Raw genomic sequence first — 23,148 nt, forward strand, 5'->3', positions numbered from 1 at the left:
GCCATGGGATTATAAATACATATTAGCGGTCTAACAGTATATGTACAGTATTCATCCTAAATCTTTACAGTACAGGGGTATGGTTCGGTTCATGCACTCACACAATAAATACGGTCAGTCCAGATCTACAGACACTGGCATATAGGTAGAAAAGACCACAGCAGGCTTACAACAGCAGTCATTCACAAAGAATGCGCTTTGCATCTGAAAACGTGAGATAAAGCGCCCAAAAGTGGTTCAGCCAAGTTACTTTTGTCACATCAACTCAGTACATTAAAGTTCGCAACGATTGTCCCGCCTTTGAGTTCTTCGGATTGGACCACTACTGTGGTACTGACATTAATGAACACTAGTGCGTTTCAAAAGATGAAAAATCTTTTTACTAAAGGTTAGGGCGTTTCAAAAGCTGTTTTATCTCATCACACATAAAAATACGGGCCTCATGTGTGAGGTGCTACAGAAAAACACAACAGTATAATAGCCAAGCATGCATCTGTTTATTTTGTACTTTTTTACCATAAGTAGCTTTTCAGTTCTGTAGATGAGTGTGACAAAATATTTTTGCCTGTTCAAAATAAACCAAAAAAAGTAAGCACTTGTAATTATTCCCGTCGTACCTAACCAGCATCAAACCTTGACCCTAAAACCAACATAAATTTTAGTTGCAGCAATAACATTTTGTGTGCTTCTTCTATATTCAGTAAATGTCCATGAGTCAGTATGAGCTAAAATTTTGAGAGCAGATTTATATTTCCAGCTTACCACCACTGACGACAGATGACCAGGTTCCCCCAGAAGGGCTGTTGCGAGTAGGAGGGGGAGCTGAAACCTCCACCGATGCACCTTGGGACATATAATCAGATGGAGGCGGCCCACCACCCCGACAAGAGGCCACTCTATGAGGTCTAGGAGTTCGTTGTGACTTAGGCGACATTCTTGGAGGACCTGGGGTCACAAACAGAGAGCGATAAGAAAGAAACAAACACCCTTCAAGCCATTTCTCAGCACCGTGTTGCATGTAGCTCTCTCCAAAAGCAGACACTGTGTATATGACATTCAAATTTGAAATAAGACTGAGGGGGAAAAAAAAGACTAGAATGACTAAAAAGGCAAATCCACTCATTGCTATCGTCTAATAGCAGTTTGTGGTTTTAAAATGCATTGGAAAACATTTGATGTGTTCTATCAAAATATGCTGAATTTTTAACCCAATATGAGCAAGTCATTTACTACGGTCACTTCATCGTGCCTGGAGAACTGTACATGACATATTAAAGAAATATGTATGACTTTATATGGATACGTTATTCCTTCATAGTTAAAATTCACTCTATTGTTTTAATTTAGTTATTTTAAGAAATAATTTAAATAAAAGATTAAAGATTAATTTAAAGAAAAAACATTGAAACAAATGAATAACATGGCCAATAACATAGTCAAACTAAAGGCAAATGAGGCAAAAAAATACTAAACTTTAACAAATAAAAAACCAAAAATAATAATGAAATAGTAAATGGCCTTCTCTTAACTAAAACTAGGAAAGAAATTGAAAACAAAATGAAATTACAATTATAAAGGCAAATTTGCTGTTGTCAACAAAAGAAAAAAGGGAATCACTTATCGGTCTTGGCTGAATAACTTCCATAGCTTTAATAACAAATTAATTTGTAATTAATACACTAAAGAATATGCAGATTCATTTTAACATTTGACCATTTCTGCATGCTGTTCTTCAATGCATCACTCAAAAATTACATTACATTTAATTTATACAACTTTTAGTTTTTTATTATATCGCATTGTAAACTGATGCAGCAACTTAATTAAAACGAGGGAGAAAATTTGTGCAATATGACCAAATCTGTGAAATGAAGAATGTTAACTTTAGCCAATCTATCTAAAACCCATGTGAATTTAAGAGGCTGTGACAGTTTCTCATTGGTAGGCCCACACGGAATCTGCGCGCACAGAATTTCGCAGATTTTCAGCCGATCATTAAGTAATTTAGTTTACTTGTGTAAATGTGTGTGCATTTATAATTATTCAGTTTTTAAATTAATTTCACTAATATTATTGACTAATATGAAAATATTAATATTATTTAATTACAATACAGTTTGTAAAGTAATGTTTTGTTTAACAAATAAGTGGATCTAATTGCATTTGAATTGTAAACATTAAATACAAGTTAAATATGTATAACTTTTTTATTTCATATATTAAGGTTTTAGTTATGATACTCCCGAAATCCTTCCGCATAAATCCGCAGATTTTTAACTAAATTCTGCACAGCAATAGCAAAAAAAATGTCTGCCGATTCCGTCTGACCCTATAAGGTTCCAATAGTTAATGTTAGTTAAAGCATTTACTAAAATGAACAAACAATTAACAATACATTTATTATTACAGTATTAAATCATCTTTGTTATCGTTGGATAATGAAAAAAGTCCTTCATTTGTAATTCTTGAAACTCAAAGTGAATTAACTAATGTTAATAAGCACAACCTTTGGAATTTACCTATGGATTAGTACATTTTTACCTATAATTAATAATAGCTGTTCCTGTATTGTTAATTTTTAGTTCATGACAATAAATACATTAACTAATAGAACCATACTATAAAGAGTGACCTTCTAATATCATAAATGAGAACACAATAATTGCATCCAAAATAGTGTACTCATGTAGGCACTACATTTGAGAACTTCCCAACCCAAAAGTATGATCTATAGACCAGTAGTTCCCAAAGTGGGGGTCAGGACTCCAAGGGGTTGCGGGACAATGAAAAAAAAAAAAAAATCAAATTAATGATATGGAATAGAATGTCCTAGGCTTTGGGAACCCCTACTATAGGGTAGATTGTGAGTAGTATAAACGAAATTTTGACGTACATAGCTTCACTTTTATTCATAAATCCTCATGTAGCATAATGGCATAGTAAAATAGCCTATCACCTCATGAGTCAATAAAAAAAAAAAAAGCAGTTGTCTTTTTTTGTTATCCACTGGATCCGGAAGTAGCGGGTCACTCATGTACGTCTTGCCTACTATTTATTAAATACTATGGGTTCAGACATACTACTTAGCTCGCATACTGTTTTTTCACATACTGGACAAGCGCCCCAAATCGCACCCTTATGCACTATTCGACGCCATTTTGTAGTATAAAAAAGTAATGCATTCACATGCCTTGAAAAAACAAAAAATAATAAGTTTAATTTAATTACCCGGATGATGCACTTATTCAATCGTTAAAAGGAAATGTGGAACGTTGGACACTCCACGCACTCAACGACCGCAGCTTTACTCACATAGCGGAAAGGGCGGAGCTTTTAGGCGCTCATGTTGGATTACTATATTTATTTTTGACTGTGAAAGCAAAATTCTCCTACGAGAGTGATTACATCACCTCCCGATGGCAAATGCGGTTATACTCCTGGCAGGTATTATTTGGCAGTTTGGTTTTTTATTTCACTATTTTGACAACTGTCAAACGTCATCAGAGAAACGGGTTGAATTTCCACTTAGTAAAAAACATTGCTCTTCCATTTGGGACGACACTACATACATATACTATACTGTTGAGTGTGTAAGTGCATAAGTACATAGTACATGAACCAGGGGTGTCAAAACTTGGTCCTGGAGGGTGGGTGTCCTGCATGTTTTAGTTCCAACTCCAGTTTAACACATCTGAACCAGCTAATCAAACTCACTCTAGGTACACTAAAAACTTCAAGGCAGGTTGAAGGAAGTTGGAGCTAAACTTTGCAGGACACCGGCCCTCCAGAACAGAGTTTGGACACCCCTGGCATAAGTGCTTAGCGTATAGTTTGCCATTAGGGACGCAGCTTATATATCAGGGAAGTATGCTATTTCGGATGCAACTAATGTCAATCCAATATCAGACGAGGATAGAAACACTTGGGCATTGTCACTGATGCCCCACGGCAAAAACACAATGCCAATACACAGCAGAGAACAAGTGAGTGAAAAGTGCCCCAAATTCACTTCAATCATGCACAAAGAGAGTAATAGCAATAGAAAAACTAAAGAAGAGAGGGAGTGAGTTGTTTTATTGAACACCAGGAAAACCCCACAGCTGTTAGTGGCAGCCTTAATTCAGCCATTTGGATTGCAAAAAGTGAACCTGAGCAGTGATGCCACAAACAAAATGGCTGCTCTTTGGTACCTTCTGAGGACAGGCGTTTTGGCATGTTGGACAAGGGCCCTGAAGTGCCATGAGCAGAGGGGTGAGACAGGGGCCGTGAGGGCCTGGATGGGGGTCTGGAGGGAGGCCGGGTGGGCGTTGCTGCCCGGGGCGGGAGAGAGTTGGTGGGGCCTGACTGGTAACGGGATGGAGGGCGAGAGGAGGGAGATGGGCAGCGCGAGGGCCAAGGTTGTGCACCTGATAGAGATGAAATGAGGCGAAATGAGAGGAAAGAAAAACTACATTTGACAGAGTGAAAGAGAGGAGAAACAAATGAGCTTAACAGGAATACAAAAGTTTAACGGAATGAAGAGTTAAAAAAGTTTGAAGGTCTTGTAGAATGAGAAAGTTAGACAAGATGGATGACACTAGCATGAGGGAAGGGTCCAGAAAAGGCAATAGAAGGGCACTGAGTAAAAAGCAGCATAAAGACACCAGAGAACATGAATGAAATGTAACAAAATCACACGTAAGACTTCTTTGGTTAATTCTGAGGCAGTGAAACAGAAAACAACGGGAAACAGGACTTCAAAGAAAGAACATTTGGAAAGATCAATCAGATTCTCTTGGAACAGCAGCAGTCTTGGCCGCATTACTCCCTTGCCCAAATCCTTTTATCATGAAAGGGCTGAAAGCCAGAGAGATGATTTGATAGATTGACTGTTAGTGAAGGAGAGAACAATGGATTAAAAGACACCAATAGAAAACCAAGGGAATAGATTTTTTTTTCTTGATTGAATTTTCAATTTGAAGTAGACATTTTGAGTCCTGTTTTATGGAATGATATCATTCAAAGTGACACCAGGGAAAACTCTGAAACATCTTTCAAAGACTCAACATGAGATAATCAGCACATTGCGGGACTTGCTATGTTTGTAAACACCACTAATCTTTATGTCTTAAACCAAACTAAGGTGGATAGGTTACCCAAAAATGAACTTTTACTCACTGTTTACTCACCCTCAAGTGGTTCTAAACCTTTAAGTTTCCTTTTTTCAGTTGAACAGAAAAGAAGATATTTTGAAGCAAACTAAAAGCCTATAACCATTTATTTCCATAGTATTTATTTTTCATACTATGGAAGTCAATAGTTGCAGGCTTCCAACGTTTTTTAAAATACGTTCTTTTTTGGTCAACAGAAGAAACTCTAACAGGTTTTGGACAAATAGAAATGAGTAAACGATGACAGAATTTTCATTTTTAGGTGAACTATCCCCTAATTCATAAATAAAAGTCACAAATCATCTTGTACCTCCATTTACCACACGCTGATCTATCGTGTTGTAGTCGTGAGGTCCGGATCTGGGTGTGGGTGGCCCAGGGCTACATTGAACCATTCTGGGTGAGACTTGACGACCAGCTCCCCATGACATCCCCGCTTCTCTGTTCCTCTGACTAGGAGGAATGTATTTGTTCTCCCTGTTGATGTAAACCAAAGTAAGACTAATTGAGCAATACTCTTTAAAAAAAATTCAGTTCCGACAAAGAAATGAGAGAGCAACAAAACGTCAAAGTAGTTGGTAATTTCTACTAAAATTCTAGTACAAATACATCCACTGTGTAATGTCAGTAATGTACAGCTCATGTATGAAACAAGGCTCACACAAGAGTCACACCAAGATACATATTTGTTGGTTTATTCTGTGAATGTGTTACCAGCTTAAAACCATTTATTTTCCTTTGGCTTAGTAATTTATCAGGGCTTGCCATAGTGGGATGAACCATTACCTATTCCAGAATATTTTTTTATGTAGCAGATACCCTTTCAGCCACAACCAAGTACTGGGAAACACTCATAAACTCTTGCTTTCACACATGAACTCATACGCTAAGGCCAGTTTTGTTTACACTATTCATTTATACTGTATGACTTCTGACTGTGGGGATAACCGAAGCACCCGGAGGAAACCCACGCCAACATGGAGATAACATGAAACTCCACACAGAAATGCCAACTGGCACAGCCGAGACTCAAACCAGCAACCTTGCTGTGAGGCAACAGTGCTAACCACCAAGTCACAGTGCCACCCCAGCTTAAACCCCAATGTTGGAGAAATATCTTACACTGAAACAAAATCCTGTTAGCACAGATTTCCATCTAATTGTTTGATTTAGTAAGTGAAAATTTGCTTAGGCATGATAATTTTGACAGCACGATAAGATTTTTGTCAATATTGGCAAATAAAGGTGGTAGGTAGGGGTGTCAAAATTAATTGTTTCTTCGATGCACAGTGATGCAGACACAAACAATTCGGTATAGGTTTAGTATTAAACATGAATGGGTATTATTTACTGACGTCATTTATCACATATGCATTATATAGCGATAGCTTACTATAGCGAGTGAGGAGACTGTGCGTAATTAAAACGCTCCAACTACTTAAAAAGCAGATAACTGTTACTGTACACAATTCACTGCTTGTGAGTTTGCTGGACAGTCTTTTACTGACAGGGAAATACATCAAAACCCAACTGGGAAAAATATAAAGCTGTAAACTCTCTCTCACTCTCTGAGAGCCCTTTGACCTGTTGGCGTGTTCGTGAGGTAATGTTTTACCTCCTCTCTTGGCAGTTACAACAATAATGTTAATTGTGGATCCAGGCATAAGTGTGTCTGCAGAGCGAGTTTTCTCCACCGATTCATCTGATCAGCAGTTTAACATCAGTGAACAGGTCACTGTTTGTTGAACAGTGCCAGAGGTGCACTGATTGTTAGGGCCAATAGCAACCTTTTCTGTTGATCACGTGAGCAATCATAGGCGTTTAAGAACAACAATAATGATAATGACTAATAAAGAAGAATAATAATAATGAAAACGCAAGTGGGATAATATGTACTTTTGTTTATTTGCTATAAATGCTCTTGTTGTCTTCCGTGCATATACTTGAGTTTTGATAGATACATTCAAAAAGAGTTTCGTTAAGCAGTTAAATTAAAGGTCGTCACAGGTCATTTATCTGACTGCTTGTATTAAAAGACCAAATCGTATTACAAATTATACATAAGTATAGATACATTTATCAATTGTAAACTTTAATACAACAATTATTGTGTTGCTAAGTTAAATATCAAATTGTTTATGCATTATCAATGCACCGTGATCCAGCAAACCGAACCGTGAGACCAGTGTAAATTCACACCATTAGTGGTAGAAGACCAAAAAAGAAAAAAAAAGTTCTTTGGAACAGACTTACATGAGTTGGACAATAAAACACACAATGGCCAATTTGGTGTTGGAGGTTTCAAGACTAAATTTGACTTCACTGATTGCTCATTCCACCAGTAAGAGCAGAGTGTAAATAATTAATTAGCAGAGTAATAGCACAGTTTTGCTTAAAATATTGCAATGCACACTTTAGTATTTGTGACAAAGTTCAAAAGAGGACAAATTGTTGTTGCGCATCTTGCTAGTGCATCTGTGAACAAGACAGCCAAAATATCAGGGTAATGTTAGCATACCATGAACAAAGACAAACCACATCTAACAGGAGTAACTGTGGATGCAAGAGGAAGCTGCATGAAAGGGATATCTGGGTGCTAACCCGGATTGCATCCAAAAAACAAAAACCACAGCTGCCCAACTCACTGTAGAAATAAATGTGCACCACAACTCCACTAAAACTGTTCATCGGGACCTCCACAGGGTAAATATAAATGGCAGCTATAGCCAAACCTTTGGTCACTTGTGCCAATGCCAAAGTATGGCATCAGTGACTACATTTACATGGACACCAATACATCGATTTTAATGCAATTAAGACAATACTCTGATTAAGAGTCGACCATGTAAACAGCGATTTTTGATTAATTTAATCAGATTAAGGTCATAATCAAACTAAAGAGAAATCGAATTAAGATGTGTGGAGTATGCCGATTTTAGTCGAGTTATTGAAGTGCAGTAGAGACATGTAAACACCTTAATCAAATTATTACCATCATGTACAACTTTTCGCCGCATTTTGCAACAGGATAGTCCACACACACAGACAGGCAAGGCTGTTTGACACTCTTTGCACCTACTGAGTCAGTGCAGACCACAGACACCTGCATCATGAAATGCAGCATTGTTTTTTTTTCTTCCATTCAGCATGTGGTATGAACTTCCATTAAAACAACACTTCCAGCAGTTCATAGTTGCAGCCAATATTTCGTTTGTCACGGGGGGGCATGCCCGAATGAAATTAAAAGTGCCAAACCGCAGTAAAAGTCGACAAATTAATAATGAAACACCGGAGGAAATGCGGATAGTGCGGTGACGCAATGAGGTTAAGCTAATTATGTGCTATAACATGTAAAACATGATCATGAAAGAAACATTCAAAAAGCAACTCATGTAAACGCCTTAATCTTATTATTGCCTTAATTAAATTTAGGCAAATAATTTGATCACTGATGTCCATGTAAACCTAGTCTGTGATTGTTCTTACTATGAATTGCTCTTCAGGACAGATATATAATACGTAGTCTGAAACAATCTTTTTTTGAGCTTCTGAATTAATATAAAACAAGCTTTTCTTGATTTCAGTATAATTAGCAATATGACAAGCATGAAAAACACCATCATGATTTCCTTTTGATTTATTCAATATCAAAACACATTAGAGCCAAATGAAGCTGTATAACCAATTTAGCTGTGGTAGTGAGTTGAGGCTTCACCTGTTGAGGCTGTGAAGCTCCCTCTCTCCACGAACCACAGCAGTGTATTTCTCTTCTTCTGAGCGGTCGTCATTCTCCAGTGCCACACGAGCTTTGTAGGTAGCACTGGCTTCAATCTCCTCCGCCAGCTGTGATGCACGAGCCTCACGCTTGAGGAACTCCTCAGAGTTGTCCCGCTCCAAAGGAACCCTGGGGAAAAAAAGAAACCAACTGAGACCAAGAAACAGTGCAAACAGTTTCTGTAGTAACTTACAGCACATATGGGAAGACTTACGTGTATGAGGACAAGCTGCTGTCATACGTGGACTTTACGCCATATGTCTCCTCATTGTATTTAAACATCTCATCAGGATCCCATCCATTTGACTGAGGGAGACCGTTTCAAGTAAATGATTACAGTTTTGCATCATACCTGCATTACTGCACTAAAATCTCTGCAAAGCACTACGTCAAGCTTCAATTTTTACAAAAATAAACTCATTTTACAACTCCCTCAGACTTAAAGAGTCGGGTTTTGCCATTTTTAATCCATTCAGCAATCTCCGAGTCTAGAAGGACTTTAGCTTAGTATAAATCATTGATTTAGATTAGACCGTTAGCATCTTGCTCAAAAATGACCAAAGAGTTTTGATAATGTTAAAATTTAAAGTTAGACTCTTCTCTAGTCACATTGTGTACCTGCACGTGCTCCCCGTGCAAGCAGTAGGTCATATTGGAAATTACCTAACTATGAACTATTTTCATGGTGAAACATTTCTAGATGTTTACACCAGAATGAGAGTATAGTTCCTAGACATATCAGGTAAGAAAACAGAATATTTTTTTCTTTTCTATCGTCTTAATACACAATGTTACTACAGTAGGTTCAACCTTTCATTATCTCAAATTTGGTAATTTTTAAAGGAAATGCTAATGGTCTAATCTAATTCAATGATTTATGCTAAGCTAAGCTAAAAGTGCTCCCACCAGACCTGGGGCCTCATGTATCAATGCTGCGTACGCACAAAACTTTGCGTACGCCATGTTTCACGCTCACATTTGGATTTACTAACGATAAAATTAACACGAGAATGTGTGTTGGTTCACGCCAACTTCATGTCAGGCGTACGTGTATTTGTTGTGTGTTTGCTTTATTTCCACTGGCGACTCCTAGAGGCAATAATGCTAAATTGCACACTACAAAGTATCGCACCAACACATGTGAAAAACATTGCTATTAATTTATAAATGATAAAGGTTAATTGACAATTTATTTGACCAATTATGTGATTTAGAACATATAAAAGCATTTGCAAATACACAACCCTTAGTCTATGGCAATGGCAGTGTTGGCCTTATTACAGGACATTGTCATGTGTCGAATCCGAAAGCGAATGCATTTTTTTAGGGATCAGAGAGATTTTCTGGTCCACAATGATGACTGGCTTATTAGCCATTTCAAATTTCCAAGAACTATCCTCTTGGAGATCTGTGCTAAGTTGGGTCCAAATTTGGAAAGAGAGACAGCGAGAAGGCTCCATGGTGGCAGGGTGCGCGATGAGTGGCTTCTTGGTGAGTGAAGTATTTTAAGATATTATTCCAGCTAAGGTTTTTTTTTTTTTTTTGAGCGTAATTATTTAAGGGCATATCAGGAGACCATGGTTATCCATTAAAGACGTGGCTGTTAACCTCCCTCAACAACCTACAAACTGACTAAGAGCGCAGTTACAATGATACTACTCCAGACAGTAAAGTGTTGCCCACAATTGAGGCAACTCTCTCCTCAAAGGGTGTTAGTTCATCATATATTATATAGCAATATTTTTGTATCAATTCAACACAAGTCTTTGTACATGAGGCCCCTGGTGACTGGCTGAATGGATTAAAAAAATTTTGTAAAACTCAACTGATTATCTCTGGGGGGGTTGTAAAATGACTGTAATTGCTTCAAATGACTAAAAATACTGGAAATAGTGTCCAGTTCCTGTATTATATTATGTCAAGGCTAATTAGTTTGACGGCTTACCAGATCAGTGTCAAGAGATTCCATACTGCCTGAGATGTGCTGCTCCCCTCCATCCCAGGGCTCCAAATCCTTCTCTTTGTGCTCTCCATTTACACGGGCACTTACTGCACTGTCTGTGAAGTTATCTTCACCACAAAAACCAACACACAACAAGCAACAGCATTCATTTAATTTGCACCATGGTGATGCAAAAGCAAACAAACGCTCAAGCTTAAGAAAGGGATATAAAACAGACATGAAGATGTACTAGGGGCATGATGAAGTGAAAAACAGGTGATGGTTTTTAAGTGCACACAAATAGTGGTGAAAAGGCGAGTATCTAAAATACAGGCAACAACATTGTATCTGAAGTCACTGCATTACATACTACTCAAAGGCCATGTTCTCAGAATAACAAACTGATTTGACTGATTTCCTTTTCAGTTTACTATTTGAGATTTAGCCCAAGTACAAATACTGTAGTCCAATTGTTATACCGTCAAAAACATAATAAGAGAAAATAATACATTTTAGGTTATTGCTATTAGTTCAGCACACCATAATACATGAGCTACAAGGATGGTCCTATTTTCCACTATATGGTACATTTTCACAGGTGAAATCCAGCTATGAGAATTCCAGTGCTTTAAAATATACTTGACGTATTCTCAACCAAAACTCGGAGAGAGGGTGGGATATAGTGTGGCTCCTCCCCTTTTAAAAACAGCAAACAGTGTTTTGTTTTAGAAGACAGAGTGGTTGAGCTCAAGTGCATCAAATGAAAAGCGTCTTGAAGGGGGCAGGGCTTGTCAGATACTAGAAAGTATTTGATTGTTTATGATTTGATGATAAACTGAAGTATGAGGTGATGTGAATAAAACTGTTGATCCATTTAGGCGGAAGTGACAAACTACAAGCTTTACATGTTTATATTAGTTATACATCTCTAAATGCAAATTTTGTCACTGTTTTGCAGCACTTTAACTTATAGATATCCTAAAAACGTATAATACTGATACTAACATAAAAAAATATTTTAATTTCATGGGACCTTTAACTTAAGTGGACACCACATAAGCCTGTGCTGCATTTGATTGTGATGTAATGTGCTATTTTTTTAAAGCTACTTTAAAACAATACTTATTGTGAAAAGTGCTATACAAATACATTTGAGTAACACTTTATTTTAAATGGATAATTCACCAAAAATGAAACCAATTTATTCACTATTTACTCACCTTCAGGTGCTTTCTTACGAGTTTCTTTCTTCTGTTGAACACAAAAGAAGGTATTTTGAAGAATGCTGAAAATCTGTAACCACCCATACCCATAGCAGGAAAAACAATGGTTACAAGTGTCCAGCTTTCTTCAAATTATCTTCTTGTGTTTACAGAAGAAAGAAACTCATAAGTGTTTAAAAAAATAAAAAATAAAATAAAAACTAAAGCGTGAGTAAATAATAACATTTTTGGTTGAACTATCCCTTTGAGGTGTTTTTGTTGCACGTGTTCCATGTACTTATTTTAGCTTAATTACACATAAATACATGCAACAAACCCTAAACCAAACCCTAACCGTATAGCAACTACATGTAGTTAATTAGCATTACTCAGCAGTTAAATTAAGTTGCAGTGGAACATAGACACCTAAAATAAAGAGTAACCTAAACCTGAATTCAACTAAAATTGAGTTGAATCAACAGAAAGCTGAAATATTTTCATTTATATGCACGCATATGAAGAAAAAAGGGAACACAATATATTAGGGCTGCACAATATATCGTTTCCGCATTGATGTCGCTATCTGATCATTCGTAATTGTCACATTACAAGTACATGCAATGTTGAGTCTGGATTAATATTGGTCATTTCAAAAGCGTTTTTAAGGCCTGTGACTGTGTGAGGGTTTTAAAAGCATTCAGGCAAAAGAAATTGTACCTTTTATAACGTAATTTAATAATTTTTTTTTTAATTGTTTATAAAACGAAGACTATGCAACAGTATTTTACATTGTATTAATCAATTACTGCAAACAATAAAATGCTGTTTAATTAGCTTTTTTCCATTATCATCAAATTCCTTTATGCTTGAAGATTGTTTATTATATTTTATATTTGCCTTACAAAATCATCCCAGTCAATCTAAAACTTCTCAATATATCGCAATATAAGTCACAGAATTAGAAGACAATTGCAATGTTAGATTTTTCCAATTGAATGCCGACCTATAAGATATTGGAAATTTGGTTCACATTTTTTGTTTCAAAGTTCAAACTTGATGAATTCCAACCTGAGAAATCATAACACAAAAAGGCAAGAGACCAAGAAGTTACTGGCACATCAACACATGACCCCGTAGCTGAATTAGAAGTATGAAAACTTTAAATATGCAGGATTGTTGAACTGCATTAAAGTGAGTAGACTGCATAATTTTTATACTGGATGCATTATGTTTAATCAGGTTGCTGTAAAAATGCCTCACAGTGTGTGATGTCATATTACAACCACTGCAGCATCCTTAGAAATTTTTAGCATCCAAAGTATCTGAGGTGGCTTAACACTACAAATTAAACTTGATTAATTAAACAGGAATACTAATTAGAAAGCGAGGTACCTGAGAACATGACCTTTGCTGAGAAAATGGAAGGATACAAGTCAAAAGAATCTCAAAAGGAAACAAAGTAATACAAAAGAATTAAGAAAGAATTGATGTATGCATTTATTACACATCACCAGCCTCACGCCATGCACTTCAATCAGTAGTTTGTGATTTAACTAACAGTAGATTGTGACAAATGTAAATGTGTTTCAGCAAATCCTGTTGTATGAAAAAGTAGTTTACAGAATAATTTACTTTATTTGTGTTAAACTGCTCTTGCACAGAACTGAATATCATTTATTCTAATTTCAATAAATACATTTTTACAAGGGAAATGAAGAAAGCATGCATGCAGATGGAACAAAACTAAATCACAACCTGAAGAATTTATAATCAGACACAAAAAAAATGATGCAGATAAAGCAATTTTGTGGTGTTCATAAAGTAAAACAGCCCTCTAATATAACATCATCGGGTTCATGATGTAATGACAGAATGTTAAATTAGCTACTTGCAGGCAGCTATGAGCTATTTCAGTATTTTTGTAATGCTTGTTTGACTACAGTTTTGGGGATGGTGAACAGCATTTAACTTTTATACAAACTGAATGATATTCTGTATCTAAACCATTTTACAAAAACAAAAATATAATAACTAAAGTCATTTTACTCATGTGAAGTACTGTAGAACACAAAATTGGGCAGTGAAATGGCCATTTTTAAATAAAAAACAGTTACAGCTGCTTTTGCAGAAAGGCAATAATGTAGTCAAACCAAACAATCACACAGCTGATTTGTAACTTATTTAAAGGTGCCATAGAGTGTGCTAATTCATTTTTAAACTGCTTTATGATACATAGTGGCTCACTACATAGAAGGTATGTGGCTTAGGTAAGTCCAAAATTATCAAAATTAGATATGCTCATTTATAACCACAAAAATTATTCCTAGAATTAATAGCACTGTTTTGACTGAATATGTATTTGGAACGATTGGGAATATTAATGAGATCTGCTCTGACACTCGTCACCTCTCTCACTCTCACACACACAGTGTGCTGTACTCTAATACATGTGCAAAATAATTATACTTCAGTTGTCAAAAAAAATATTTGACTGGATGCCTTGTCAAATGACAATAGTTTCAACTGAACTGGAGAAAAGGTTCACGTTAGGAGCGAGTCAGCTATCTATCAATAATTGCTTCTGAGTTCTGGTGGAAATATAGGCTAACTCATCTTTCTATTTGAAAAAATGGACATGCGTTAATCATTCATTCAGCAGCGTAACGTGTTTCACTGCAAGCATAAATGTGTCTGTTGTGTTTTAAGAAGAATACTCTGCAAAAATACTAGGGCTGGGCAATTAATCAAAAAGTAATTGAAATCGACCTTCAGAACCCATAATCAATCAAATTTTTAAAGGTATTTTTCAATTTCAATTACTTTCCCTACCACGTGTGAAGTCACATGACTTCGCTCTGTTAAGGTCGATTAATCGACCTTCATGCCTTCGTGCAGTCACATACCCGCGCATCTCTCAAAAATTCATAACTACACGTTGCACATTTGCACTATATTGATGATGATTGGAAGTTACACCTGAGATGCCTTAAGGCATACTTTCCATTACATTAAAAATTATGATTTACATTAAAATATTTGTTTACAAAAGATTCAAAAAATGCATTGTTAAAAATATTATTTACAGAATATGCTGTACAATAGTTGTGTTATTTAGAAAAGATACTGCTTACTCTCTACTTTTAATATGAAAAACAATTAAATCAATTAATTTTGTTTCCAAAAGTGCAAATTATTTATTTTCACGTTTTCACAAGAAAAAAAAAAAAATTTAAATCGACTTTTTGTTTTAGGCAATGTGTGTTTTAATTTCAGTTGTTCAACATTGATGTTCAATGAATAATCATAGATGGTGTGTTTTTCCTTCAATTATTTTAAAATCAAGTAATGCAACTTTCATTCAGAAATCTCTCACTTGTAATGTGTTAATCAGTTAATTACGAGGGCAAAAAGTCGTTCAATAATCGTAATAGAGTTATAGAGTTAATGTTCAATAAATCGAAACTTTAATTTTAGGCCAAATCGCCCAGCCCTACACAATACAAACATTAAACTTAAAATAAATAAATCAATGCCGTTCTGGGGAAAATATATTTCATATATATTTATAATCTGTCCTTCACATTTTTAGCATTCTGAATGAGATGCGATAGATTGAATAAAGATCTCCACACCAATTAACATTACCCAGAGCTCATGTTCTGCAAGTCCCACATTTATAGCAACTATAATACAAGCTTAGATAAACTTGAAAAAATGAATGTGCATTGTTGTAATATTAGTAGGAAACATTACGGCCAATCAAACACAACCTGGAGCATGCATATTCATGATCATTTGTGGAACATCAGAGTCTTTGTTCTGCTTGGCCTGTTTTTCACCAGGATTTACATGAGAATGAGGAAACAATGGAACTCACACCATGTCATTTCCATTTATTGAGCTCTTATTATTCATCTATTACTATAGACAATTTTGAGGCATGTAAACAATGTTCCTAAAGTATTTCCTGTTTTACTTTATAAATTTCCATAGCTTCAGAGAGTTAAAAAATGTCCACATATTGATACATTATGTTATGATAGCCATTATGACTAAATTCACTTTAATTGCAGTTAAAATAGTTTGATAACAAGCAGCAAACATTATGGGCCTATGCCGCACCACATTAAAATGGTCTATAGGTGTATCCATATATTCAGTCTATGGCACCTTTAAAGCAACAATCTATTCTTATTGCAATCCATGTTGGCTTGATGATGCAGTTAAAGCATGTAAGAAGAGTTTATGCCAAGTGCTGCATTTGTGAGGATTATACTAAACTAACATCCTCTGGCTTGAGGGCTGCATCAGTGTTGTGTTAGTCAAATTAGTACAATTATTTCAAGATTGACCCAGTAGGACACACTAATCAAGTAACATTAGATTACATTAAATAACAAAAGCAATTCTGCGTGAAAAACATCTTCAAGTCATGCATCATTCATCTACTCCAAGTATGTTACAAGCAGCTAAATGATTTTGCACAAAAACACATTGGAAATAGGAAAGGATGAGTTGCATTACCTGTATCTGATGAGACTACGTCCATTTAAGAGGAAAGAGACAGAATAAAGAAGAGGTCAGTTAGGAAAGTCATTGACCGGATTCAACTAGTGCATTTTTAGCAACTACAACAGTGACAGAGACAAGCTGAAGATTGGTTGGTTTTAAAGAAGCAGCAAAGACGTTTATAATACATAATATATGTACACACTTTAAAGCTAAAAGACTGCCATTTTCACCAAAAGAATAAAAATGCTTAATTTCATGCCTTATGATGAATGTACTGCTTCAAATAATTGGGATTCACATCTGACACTGCACAGCAACCACACAAGAGTATGCTGGAATGATAATTTCTTAAGTTCATTTTGTACTGCTGAAGCAGAATGAAGTAACATTATAAATATTTCATAGCGAGTGATTTACAATGCCTTTGATCCATCAAAATGCCATCTCCTCTCCAAAAAACACACAAGAGATTCTTATCAAATGAACATCTTATTCTGCAGTAAACATAACATAATTGCAGCCAGGTCTCCAGTAGGAACTGTCCAGAATGATGTTTATATTGGTCTGCACTTACACTGCAAGACTGACCAAATTTACATGCATATCACAGAGTAACTTGATGCTTTCGTTTAAGCCTTTTCCTCCAAAAGCTTACATCTTAAGAATGTCCTTGCATATGTGGTCATTAGGAATAAGTTGACATGCTTATTATTATCCAGCTATCCTACTTCAAGTTATTGTCTTGCATTTCCAACTTCTGTGCAACAGTTTCATGAAATAAGTCATTTCAGTTTTGCATGATGTAAACATGAATTTAAGATAGGCCTCGTGTATCACAAACTTATTAGTCAGAGAGAGATTTAAAAGGTCATTCAATTATTTGTATTATGATTTAATTTATGATAATTACAATTTTTTTCATGTCTTGGAAGTAATCGGTGTTAATTCCTTTGTGCATTTACAGATATAACAATACTCTCTTACTAAAGATATTTATCCCTTGATGGCCAAATATTTGATATGTATCAAGTTTAGAACCAAAATCCAAGTCAAATGCAAAAACAAATATGTAATTCAAGACATTTGCTTGCATGCGTGTAACCAAATGAAGTGGATACTGGCAAAACAAAATCTGAACTGGTTGACAGTGTCAATACAGACACGGTTGCATTGCATTGAGTGTAAACAGTTTAGTCGAATATAAGACCTATTTGACTTAGGCTTACAAACAAATAGCAGAACTCCACACCCATTCTTTAGCGATAGCCTTTAATTATGAAAACTAGTCTGAATGGTTAAACACAAAATTTAAATTCTGTCATCAGTTACTCACCTTTTTATAACTGCAAACATGTAAGACAATCCTTCGTTTTTAGAACAATTAACAAATAATGAAACCTGTTAGATTTCCTGCCTCTCTATTTAAAGTCTTCACCCAAGGCTTAAATGATTTAGAACATTTGAAGAGATACAAACAAGTGAAGTGATGAAATGCTTAATCCAAAAGTGCACAACGCAGTGTAATTTAAAAAAGCAAGTTCAAAACACAACAGAAAATCTCCCAACCACTAAGAGCAGTGTTGGCAGCTAAACATGAAATACTTCGAGGGCCCACAAGAAATTCTCAATGTGTCAAATATACTATTTATGATGCATTTAGAAAAAACTTTCAATATTAACTTTGCATTTCAGTCAATTCCCTGTTCTTCTGAGGATTCTCCTATATTTTATCATTCTACATGCTACCATCCATTTTCATTATTTTCCAGTCTCTCCCATAATTTTAGGTGATTATTAGGTGCTACTTAATGATGAACAGACGATGTTCCATAAGCAGCATTTATACAAGTGATTTGAGGAGCAGCGAGAATGGATACATTGGGGCTTATGCCAAGCTCACTGCATGATTTTAGCTCAGATTTTGACTCTCCAACAGTTATTACAAAAAAAATCGCAGACAAATGCCAGTAGTCACAGGCTAATCGGAGCTCATTCACACGAGTAACAATCATACAGTGTGAACTATCAAAAATGCAGGGCTCTATTTTGACAGTCCATGCGCAGAGCGCAAAACGCAGGGCGCAAACGCTTTGAGGGCATGTCAGAACGCATTTTTGCAAATTTAAGGACGGGAAAATCCGCTTTGCGCCATGGCGCATGGTCTAAAAGGGTTGAGTTTATTTTCTTAATGAGTTATAGGTGTGTTTTGAGAATAAACCAATTAGAGCCTCATCTCCCATTCCCTTTAAGAGCCAGCTGCGTCGCGCCATAAGCGCATTTTGACGTAAAGTAAGTTCACTTTCACTTTCGCTCTCGTAGATAGGGAAACCTTTACGCACAGACATCAATTAGCCTATAAATAATTAATTTCGTTTGTTAAGCGCAAAGATTTGTTTCAAAACTATTTATAAATTCAGTTCTAATTTCCAGCAAACTAATAAATAAACAATAACAACCAAGTGTGGTCAAAATACTAAGTTATTTCCAAATACACCTGCCATGCCCCATATGGTTTAAAATTTGACAGGTGGACAAATCTAAGCTTGTTTTTAATAAAACAAATATAAATATGGATATAATAAATAATACTGCTAATAATAATGACAACATTATACAAAAGCAAATTAAATGAACTGAAAAAGCCTCCCGAGATGAAGAAATTAAGGCTGTGGTTTTTAAATCTTCATGTAGGCTAGAAATTAAAATGTTTTGTAATATTTTAATCATTTATATCTATATCCTGTATATATCCTTATTTTATATATATATATATATATATATATATATATCCTTAGGATATTATATATTTTTCATATGTAAAGATATTTGCGTATTGCTCTGCATCTTGTTTGTAGTGTGTAAGCCATCAGACTATTTACAGTTTCTCAAAATAGCAACGCGCCAAAACACGCCTGCTTTTTTAGACCAGAATGCCTATGGGCGCACATTTGAGCGCAAATGCATTTGCTATTTAAACAGTGTGGCGCAACACCTCAAAATGACCCTTGCGCCGAGCTAAAAGTACCAAAAGACTATTGCGCCGCGCCCTGCGCCACATTGCGCTGGGTGTATGATAGGGCCCTCAATCTGAGAGAATGGCATGCTAAATATCTGGAGCTGTCGGCAATTCAAATCATGCCATGTGAAATATGTTCTCATTGAAAATAACATTGGCGATTACCTACAGCCAATGACAGAGCAGCATCCACTAGTAGAGGTATCTGCAGGCCAGCTGGAGCTTGGCCGAGAAGGTAAAAGTGCTTCTTTTTGGTCTATTTGGATTGAAAACTAGTGTAAATTTGGTAAATTTGGCAGGAACACCTGTGTCTGTTTGACATGTCATCTAAGCAAGACCACTAACGGGTTAAAACAGAAAAAAGTTGAGGAGAAATTGTTAAATTCCTTCAAAAACCAGATAAGCAAAATAAGCATATTTTCTACCCCACTAAAGGCTTCTTTCTCATTATGTAATTAATAGCAAAAGACATACTACATGACCTTGCGTTGTTTCCATGTCACTTCTCACGTGTTTGGTTGTGAGATGTAGTTTGCAGACCGAGACAAAGTTATCGGTGATTCTTCCTATTTTGAAGTCATGCAGTGTGAAACCCACTGTCAAAGATCCATCTTACAGTGTAAACACAACAGTAACTGAAAGCTACCCCAGATAGTCATGCAGTGTGAAAACATCTGTGACGCAACTACTTTGAAAATCATGCAGTCTGAACTCGGCATTAGGCTTGCTTAAACAGACAAAAACACAGATGTTATATGTATTATATTAGCATGTTTTACACGGAAACCCCACCCCTGCTTTCATTTGATTGGAGAATGAAACAGACGCGAGTGACGAAACACGCTTTTTCTGCCCAGAGTTGACTTTTTTCAACTGCATGCGTACAGCGCACAAGAGAAAAAACACAAGGTGCAGCAGGCGGTTAAAACAAGAGGAGCGCAGAGTCCATAAGCAGCGCACAAAACGCTCGCGTTCATTAGTAAACCATTCAAAAAGGCACCTCTAAACGCATAAAGCTCGTTCAGTGTGATCAGCCCCTTAAAGTACCACCTCTGTCATTCAATGTTAATTAAACATGCTTAAAAAAGTATTATTTTTATTTTAATAGGTTGAATTGTTTAATTCGATTGCAGCTTTTTTGTATTTTATTTCTTCCCAAATATTAAAAAGTGATGGTAGCAGAATAGAACAGTAAAAAACAGGAGGATCTAGAGAGAAGCACAAAGGTTAACAAGTATGTTGATATATTTTTTTAAATAAATTACCCAGCATATCAAAATGGTCAGTCAAATACATGGCTTGTTTCAGAATCAAACGCACATATTAAGATCAATCACAAATACATTCGAATTGTTCAAAATCACTTCTGCTAGTTTTATATGAGCTCCAGCTTATGAATGGGTTATGTGGACATTGCAGTCAGTTCAAGAAACTTAATACCTAATGTATTTCTAGAATTTATGAAATACAAACAAGAAAACACTATTTAAATTTTATTATGGATTTAATAAAATGGTCAAGTAAAATTAATAGTCAACAGGATGCCACTGATCAATAAATTACCAAATTCCAATCTACAGACACTGCCCCTAGTGGTAGGCAGCATTTCCGTTGGTGTGTTGCAATCTTCTTTGCTTTTTTAATGTGAATGTGTTGTGATCTTATGTTTGCTTTTCATTATTTTCATTGCAATGTACTCTAACGGGCCACCATTCCAAGGTGTTCTGAAAAGACAATCGCTTCGTTCTTTTGTTTTAGTTTCTATTCACATACACGCACAGATCAGCAAACACAGACGCACCAGGACAAACCTGGTTCTTGTGAAAAGAAATCAAATGTACTACATGGCACAAATGAGTAAGCCTCATCGACTCTCATGCATCAAGTTTTTATATGCATCAATGATTACTTGATTAAAAGCCTAGATTAAAGCTGCAGTGAGTAACTATTAAATCTACGGTATATCACAATGAATACATCTTTAAAACTGAGCGCTATTCTAAATCAGTTTGATGAGCATTTAATAAATGGGCCTAAATGGGACTATTATAAGTCGATACTGCTCAGAAGTAGTTCAGTACCTGACTCATCATAAACATTAAGAGAGAGAAGTACGTCTAGCTTTTTTTCATTAACCACCAGAGCACCAAAGATTACATACTGTAGTGTTAAATCTCCTTATCGTACAAAGCAAGCATGTCTCTTTAGAACATTTGGATTAAAAAGCTCCATTCATAAGGATTTATTATTAAAGGTCTGCATTTTGGTTGAATTCACTTTTAAATAGAGCCACAGAAATCTCTGAAATTTAATTAAACACCTCATGGGTTTTGAACAACATAAGGGAGAGTACATGAAGACAGAAGGCTTGTTTTAGAAGAAACTAACCCTTTACTAACCCTAAAGCATTTTTAAAATGACATTTGGATGTACTACATCTGCCATGTTGTTATAGGTTGTTTTCAACAATGTGGTTCTGGTGACATGTGAAATTCAGATGGAGGCAGGAAGTAAAAAGCTGAATGGGAGACACAGAAGTCCATATTTTTGCGAGTTATCCTATATTTCAAAAGAGAAATTAATAGAAAATAACCACATAAAATAAGGATCATGCCCAACATATGAAGAGGGCTGAGTTTTCTAAAACTAAAATATATTTGCTGTCATCAAGGTACTGTATAAGCTCTAACGTTATATGGAAACAATACTATAGTAAATACTGAAGTGTTTGGAAGCATACTAGATGATTAATTAATTTTGAACTGTTGTAGTAATAATATTGTTACTGTGGTACAACACAACTGTAGAAATAAACTAATTATTGAATAGGTTTCAGTTTTCTATGCTATAATTATACAAGATCACAATGCACCACAGTTTACACTAATGTTACAAAAGTGCTCTACAATAATAACCATCTAGTTTTGTTGCAAGAGTTGCATTTCTTTTTTGTTCTGATGATGAACTTAACCATCAACCAACATTCACTGCTGCTGCGTACTGTATATAGACGTTAACGTTACGGTTGTTTATTCCACCAAATCGCCAGTAAACAAAATGATTATTGCGAAACAAGACGGAGATTTCATCGCAGCAATTTTATAGCAGGGTATGTTATTCATATTCTTCTGGATTTTGCATAAGTGTGGTGGTGTTTGTATCTGATTAACATATTTATACACATGGCTATGCCTGTATAAAATCTTTATTGGTCCTGTCAAAAGAATTATAGCGTTCAAAAAGGTTTGTACACATGGATGTATTGAATGAATGTATATTACATGCCGCCTTTTCTTCCTTTTTTCAGCTAGTATCATGAACTCCCCCCCCCCCCCCCCCCTTTGTGAGCAAAAAAGTCCATAAAAGCTGTCTGACATTTTTTATTTTGGCTGATTTAAACAATGATAAACAACATAAAACAGAAACATTTTGATGTTCTGATGTCAATTCCTATATAGCAGAACCACTTACTGCCCTCCATCTGAATTTCACACATCATCAATGACATCATGTAAAAACACCCTATGTAAAGAACCTGCAAGCCTTGGTTT

At 35.7% G+C, this 23,148-nt stretch overlaps 1 protein-coding gene across 29 annotated transcripts in view; it reads right to left on the reverse strand.

Annotated features, from left to right (window-relative positions):
- Positions 1-23,148, reverse strand: part of atxn2 (ataxin 2) — a 59,428-nt gene that overhangs the window by 30,753 nt on the left and 5,527 nt on the right. For 8 of the 29 annotated variants that reach the window (XM_073950870.1, XM_009301667.5, XM_073950868.1 and 5 more), the window contains exons 6-12: positions 16,594-16,608; positions 10,871-10,995; positions 9,140-9,231; positions 8,866-9,054; positions 5,461-5,627; positions 4,191-4,406; positions 763-945 (exon numbers count right to left, since the gene is read on the reverse strand). In XM_073950870.1, the coding sequence (XP_073806971.1) occupies positions 763-945; positions 4,191-4,406; positions 5,461-5,627; positions 8,866-9,054; positions 9,140-9,231; positions 10,871-10,995; positions 16,594-16,608 (987 nt within the window). 29 annotated transcript variants of the gene reach the window in all.

This window comes from Danio rerio, chromosome 5 (genome assembly GCF_049306965.1).
Source record: "Danio rerio strain Tuebingen ecotype United States chromosome 5, GRCz12tu, whole genome shotgun sequence".
NCBI lineage: Eukaryota > Metazoa > Chordata > Actinopteri > Cypriniformes > Danionidae > Danio > Danio rerio.